General features: G+C 45.6%; 1 protein-coding gene across 1 annotated transcript in view; it reads right to left on the bottom strand.

Moving 5' to 3' along the window:
• The window catches only part of celsr3 (cadherin, EGF LAG seven-pass G-type receptor 3), a 52971-nt gene that overhangs the window by 21206 nt on the left and 24265 nt on the right, over positions 1-7500 (bottom strand). The window contains 4 exon segments of the mRNA XM_077003938.1: positions 3989-4157; positions 4750-4860; positions 6298-6483; positions 7262-7431. Of these exon segments, the coding sequence (XP_076860053.1) occupies positions 3989-4157; positions 4750-4860; positions 6298-6483; positions 7262-7431 (636 nt within the window).

Genomic DNA, 7500 nt, shown 5'->3' with positions numbered 1-7500 from the left:
GTCACTGTACCACTCATAAACACAGCACAAAGTTACAGGTGTCACTGTACCACTCATAAACATAGCACAAAGGTACAGGTGTCACTGTACCACTCAAACACAGCACAAAGTTACAGGTGTCACTGTACCACTCATAAACATAGCACAAAGGTACAGGTGTCACTGTATCACTCAGCCACAGCACAAAGGTACAGGTGTCACTGTACCACTCAGCCACAGCACAAAGATACAGGTGTCACTGTACCACTCAGCCACAGCACAAAGGTACAGGTGTCACTGTACCACTCAAACACAGCACAAAGGTACAGGTGTCACTGTACCACTCAAACACAGCACAAAGGTACAGGTGTCACTGTACCACTCAAACACAGCACAAAGGTACAGGTGTCACTGTACCACTCAGCCACAGCACAAAGGTACAGGTGTCACTGTACCACTCAGCCACAGCACAAAGGTACAGGTGTCACTGTACCACTCAAACACAGCACAAAGGTACAGGTGTCACTGTACCACTCAAACACAGCACAAAGGTACAGGTGTCACTGTACTACTCAGCCACAGCACAAAGGTACAGGTGTCACTGTACCACTCAGCCACAGCACAAAGGTACAGGTGTCACTGTACCACTCAGCCACAGCACAAAGGTACAGGTGTCACTGTACCACTCAAACACAGCACAAAGGTACAGGTGTCACTGTACTACTCAGCCACAGCACAAAGGTACAGGTGTCACTGTACCACTCAAACACAGCACAAAGGTACAGGTGTCACTGTACCACTCAGCCACAGCACAAAGGTACAGGTGTCACTGTACCACTCAGCCACAGCACAAAGGTACAGGTGTCACTGTACCACTCAGCCACAGCACAAAGGTACAGGTGTCACTGTACCACTTATAAACACAGTAACACGTTTGTCTTGTTGTCACTCATCTTGCTATATCGAAAAGAAAAGTACATCTGAAATGAAAGGTTCCTGCTGTTCACACACATTATATTAATCAATTAGTATACGTAAGACATACCATTAATGACACATGGCATTACGAACTGTAAAAATAATCGTAATGGATTATTTCACATGAATTGGCCATTGACATAAGGGTAGATAATGTTTTATTTTCCACAAATTTTATATATAATTTAGATCTATGCTTCCAGCAATGGAAACATTATTAGTAGATGAACTATTCTGATGAACTGTTCTTATGAACTGCCACACACACTGCAGAAGAAATGTAATACGTGTGTGTAATACGTATAATGTGTGTAGGATGTATGCATTAAAATAGACCTGGATACAGTGTGCAACTTAACCAGGAGCAGAAGGTAATGTGTAACACTACTAAACTTCTCTCTCTCTCTCTCTCTCTCTCACACACACACACACACAGACACACAGACACACAGACACACACACACACACACACACACACACACACACACACACACACACACACACCATTAAAATGTGCAATACAGAGTGGTTTAACTGCAGAGTACAGCTACATTCACCATATAGGACACACAAATGACAGAACCAGGACATATCCATGATGAAGTGTACAGAGTGCCGCAAAACATCAGAGAGAGAGAGAGAGAGAGAGAGTGTGTGTGTGTGTGAGAGAGAGAGAGAGAGAGAGAGGAGAGAGAGAGAGGAATCAAGAGAGGGAGAGAAAGAGAGAGAGAGTGAGAGGGAGAGAGAAAGAGAGAAAGAGGGAGAGATAGAGGGGGGAGACCAGGAGAGGGAGAGAGAGGGAGAAAGAAAGAGAGAGGAAGAGAGAAAAAGAGAGAGGGAGAGAGAGAGAAAGTGAGATAAAGATAAAGATAGAGAGAGAGAGAGAGAGAGAGAGAGAGTGAACACTTTGGCACCTTCATACCTTCAAGACACTTGTAAATAAAAGTGTTATTCTTGACTTCATTCTCCTAATGTATAATCCCATAGAAGCTCTTTCTTCTCCCTAGACTTTCTCTCTGTTGTGGTAAAGGCCATCCAACACGCTTCTCTTTCTTGGATCTCACTTTCATTCGCTCAGAGACACTTGCTCTAGAGATACCCGCTCTAGAGATACTCGCTCTAGAGATACCCGCTCTGGAGATTCTCGCACTAGAGATACCCTCTCTGGAATCAAGACCAGCTGACTTAACCGGCCCAACTAGATGGGACATAAAAATGATTCCCTCACTAGCTAAATCTGCTAACAGTGTTCATAATCAGCTTTGAATTGGAACAAGCTAACACAGACGCTATGTTGCTATACGACACATTATTATACAGCGTTGTACTGGAGTGAATGGAGTGGATCCAGCTAATCACCAGCACCCACTGTGTTGGACTCACACGTGGCTTTGGAAGCAATGATAGAGCTCTGCCACACACCCCTTACACATCTCCCCATCACAGATATAGCTGGTCCATTCTCTTAAATGGACAATAAACATGAACAAATATAATATTAATTGTTACCACATCCATAAACTAAAGTGGGGAGATTCTAATATACCTTCATGGCTCATGTTTGACTCACAGTGAAATCACCAGAGACACTAGACCTGCTGGGTCCTAAAGCCTGCTCTGTTCTGCTCTGCGTGTCTGATTGTGTGTGTGGGAGAACTTCAGCCCATGTCTCTGCAGACTGCATCTGCAGCTTGGGTGAGGATGAAGAGGAAGGATGAAGGTTCTCATTAGCATGGGGGTATGTTCTAGCCTGCTGAGATGAGAGAGAATTATTTAGAGTTTATGATAGCAGTCTTTGATTCCTCTTAGAGCAAAGAACTATTAATAATACTTAGACTACTGATGCAACTGCACCACCACGGTAATGAAGAGGTTGTGTGTAAGATTGTGTGAAAGAGTGTGTGTGTGTGTGTGTGTGTGTGTGTGTGTGTGTGTGTGTGTGGGGGGGGGGGGGGGTTGTGTTTGTGTGTGTGTGTGTGTGTGTGTGTGTGCATGCACCTGTGTGTTTGTGTCTATGAGTGTACACGCGCACCTGTGTGTGCGTGTATGTGTGTGTGTGTGTGAGTATGTATGTGTGTGTGTACATGCGCACCTGTGTGTGTGTGTGTGTGTATGTGTGTGTACATGCGCACCAGTGTGTGTGTGTGTGTGTGTATGTGTGTGTACATGCGCACCAGTGTGTGTGTGTGTGTGTATGAGTGTGTACATGCGCACCAGTGTGTGTGTGTGTGTGTGTGTACATGCGCACCAGTGTGTGTGTGTGTGTACATGCGCACCAGTGTGTGTGTGTGTGTGTGTGTACATGCGCACCAGTGTGTGTGTGTATGAGTGTGTACATGCGCACCAGTGTGTGTGTGTGTGTACATGCGCACCAGTGTGTGTGTGTGTACATGCGCACCAGTGTGTGTGTGTGTGTGTGTGTGTACATGCGCACCAGTGTGTGTGTGTGTGTGTGTGTGTGTGTGTGTGTGTGTGTGTGTGTGTATGTGCACTCTGACTAGGTTGTCAGCAGCCCTCTCTTTTAAAAGCTCTTACACCTGCGTCTCTCCTGTTTGACTCCAGAGAGATACGCTTCTTTATTAATGTGACAGAGAGATGCCTCTCCCCCACACCACCACCTCCACCTGACTGTACTGCACTCTGCTCCTGCAGACATGTTTTATTGAAACTGAAATACCTCTCTCAAAAATGATGGGGTCAATAGTTTGTGTACATTTGCTTAATATTACAAGCAGCTCACATCAGAACACTAAACAGATCATCCTCACAAAGACATGCTGCTGGCATCAGTGATCCACTCAGCAGACGTTTGATCAACTTACTTCCCTTTGTGTGTTCATATATGATATAATACAATATGAGTGAATCTACACTGACCATTCAATAGTAATATAGATCATTACAATTGTAATTTCAAGCTGTGAATGCCCTCATCACACACAACACACACACACGCACACACATACACGCACACACATACACTCACACACATACACTCACACACACACATACACACACACCAACATTTTACCTGGTTCACAAATACAGGTGTGATGCTCCCATTCGTCAGCACAGCGACTGTGGGCGGGGCAGGGCGAGGAGTTACAGGGATTGTCAATATTACAGCCAGCCTCCACTTTGACAGCTCTAGTGGGGCGGGGCAAAGCAGGGGAATCCGGACGCACCCCCAAACGTACCCCCTACAAACACACATACCCACACAAGCATATATTAAACATATAAGCAGTTTCCTATTGTTGCTGAAGTTCTAAATGCCCAACAATTTGTAAACATTTAAAACCGGAGAACGGTGTAAATTATTTTAAAATATGCTAAATACAAACAATACAAATTGCTTAATATATTATTGCTTAATAACACACACACACACACACACACACACACACACACACACACACACACACACACACACACACACACACACACACACACACACACACGCACACACTTTATGTTGTCTCTTATGACTGTTGAAAGTATATGTGCTATAAAGTATCTCTGAATTGATGAAGAAACTAGCAATGCTCTTCTGAGAGACGTCTCACACGGAACGCTTAAGCCAAGTTAAATGCGGAATGGTTAGATGTTTAATTAACTCGGGGCATATAAGCCTTGGTTAATTACCTTACAGCTCATTCAAATTAATGACTCAATTAGGACATGATAATTTCCAGTTACTGGTATTCACCCAAGATAATTATTTGTGAGGCAACTTAGACAAGAGGTCTCGTCAGAGGGGCAGAGGCCAACGTGGTTGCCACGGTGACTGACCTGTATGCAGCCTCTAATCCCGCCCTGCACCTCTCCGGTCCCCATGACTCCGCCCACGTGCAGGTGCTTCACCTTGAGACCGTGAATGTCACTGCCCACTATCACCGTCCCCTGTGAGAGTGACAGACGCACTGCGTTACCTTCCAACAGGAACATATTTCTTGTATAAACAGCAAAGAGGAATTGAGCAACAATTGTATGCCAGTAACAAATCTATTAATAAGACAAAATCAGAGAATTAGTCAGCTGGGCACCCAAATACAATGAACCCAGTTCAACAAAGGCACACAAACCATCTGTGGTTCTTATGTGATGTTGGTGGACAAGTGTACGGTTCCAATAGAATAAACAGAGGTAGACTCAAGCCTTATGGAAATATTTATAGAGCTGCAATAAAAACAGATACCTCATCACGTATACTAGTGTTTGAATTAGATGTTGGGGCTACAGAATTATGAATTATGGATCACCCATAGGGCCCTGCTGCCCTCGGGTCATGTTTACCAGGAGTAGATGCCACTGGCTCCCCTGTCTGTCAGTCCAACTCAACAGAAGTTCTTCACGCATCAACACCAGTCGCCTTCCGGCTTGCTCAATGACGCCCGACTGTGTATGATTGGTGTGCGTGTTTGTTTACTGTATGATCAGAGTGTGTGTGTTTACAGTGTAATTGGTGTGTGTGTGTGTGTTTACGGTGTGATTGGTGTGTGGGTGTGTGTGTGTTTACGGTGTAATTGGTGTGTGTGTGTGTATGTGTGTGTGTGTGTGTGTGTGTGTGTGTGTGTGTGTGTGTGTGTGTGTGTGTGTGTGTGTGTGTGTTTTACGGTGTGATCGGTGTGTGTGTGTGTGTGTGTGTGTTCATGGTGTGATTGGTGTGTTTGTGTTTACGGTGTGATTGGTGTGTGTGAGTGTTTACGGCGTGACCGGTGTGTGTGTGTGTGTTTACAGTGTGATCAGTGTTTGTGTGTTCACAGTGTGATCAGTGTGTGTGTGTGTGTGTGTGTGTGTGTGTGTGTGTGTGTGTGTGTGTGTGTGTGTGTGTGTGTGTGTGTGTGTGTTTACGTTGTGATTGGTGTGTGTGTGTGTATGTGTTCACGGTGTGATCAGTGTGTGTGTGTGTTCACTGTGTGATCAGTGTGATCAGTGTGTTTGTGTTCACGGTGTGATCAGTGTGTGTGTGTGTTCACGGTGTGATCAGTGTGTGTGTGTGTGTTTACGTCGGGCTGCTTTGCTCCTTGTTTCCTGTGCAGGAGAGGGAGCAGTTCGGACTTCCTGTTTGTGCAGCTACACCGCTTCCCCAGACCTGGACTCAAAGTTCACGGTTCCTGGGGAGATGATGCATGATGTGCGAACATAGACCACTGCGGATGGCCCGGAGCCACTCTGTGTTCTGTGATGCTTCCACATCCAGAGTCTTTATGTACCAGGGCTTGGGGTTATTAATGTGAGATCATGTCCATATGTGAGCGGCACATATAAAGCAGCACTGTGTTGTGTATCTTGTGTGCACCTGTTGGGGGTTCATGTGCTGTATGTAAGTGGGTGTACCTGGTAAAGTCCAAAGTCCAGTCTGACAGTAGCTACATAGCGTGTCTCACGCCCACTCCGGATGTCCCGCAGTTCCAGCTGCAGGTCGTGCCAGCGTCCGTCACACACCTGCACCTGGTCCAGACGCAGGCGTACGGGCTGAGCTGACTTCCGTGCCACCGAGAAGACGAGCTGTCCCGCCATCACCTGCAGGTACAGGTAGAGTCCTTAGTCAGCAAGTCCAGCACAACACAGCAAAAATCAGCACAACATAGTACAACACAGACCAGAACAGCACAGTCTAGTACAGCACAACACAGACCAGCACAGCATAATACAACACAACACAGTGGAGCACAGCACAACAAAGCACAACACAAACCAGCACAGCACAGTCTAGTACAGCACAACACAAACCAGCACAGCACAGTCTAGTACAGCACAACACAAACCAGCACAGCACAGTTTAGTACAGCACAGCACAGACCAGCACAACACAGTTTAGTACAGCACAGCACAGACCAGCACAACACAGCTCAAAGCACAATACTGCAGAGTACAGCTAAGTGCAGCACAATACAACATAGCACAGTAGAGCAGCACAGCATTGTACAACATAATCCAATACAGTACAGCATAACACAGTACAGCATAGCACAGCACAGCTCCTACACACAGCACAGCACAGAGCAACACAGTTGAAAGAGCTACACGTCAGCTATGGGCATGAAATAAGAGTTCTATATGGGCAATGCTGAGATGCAAAACATTGTGCCCTCAAAAATCTAACCCGACTCTGGGTGTCCATAAATGCAGAGGTTATATAAAGCATCAGGAATCCCAGCACTGATGTAAAATGATCACTGTATGTATATGCATGAGTTGCTGTTTGTATATGCATGGGTGGCTGTATGTATATGCATGAGTTGCTGTTTGTATATGCATGAGTTACTGTATGTAAATGCATGTGTCAGTGTTTGTTTACCTGAAAGATTAAGTGGGTGTATTGGTCATCTTGGGCCTGTAGTAGGACTCCGTCTCTGGATCGGGTACGGAACACCAGTCCCAGGTACCAGGGCGTGCTGATGGTTACATCATTCTTCAGATCCCACCATAGAGCGCTGTTGCCGAGGAAACGGTAGGGGTGTGGCATCACTGCAGGAAAGGTGGGGTTAAATAAATTAACCAGCAGACAGATTATGGGGTTGCTTAAAATCAAAATTA

The sequence above is a fragment of the Brachyhypopomus gauderio genome, chromosome 4 (assembly GCF_052324685.1).
Source record: "Brachyhypopomus gauderio isolate BG-103 chromosome 4, BGAUD_0.2, whole genome shotgun sequence".
Taxonomy (NCBI): Eukaryota; Metazoa; Chordata; class Actinopteri; order Gymnotiformes; family Hypopomidae; genus Brachyhypopomus; species Brachyhypopomus gauderio.
This window is presented reverse-complemented; position numbering and strand designations above follow the sequence as displayed.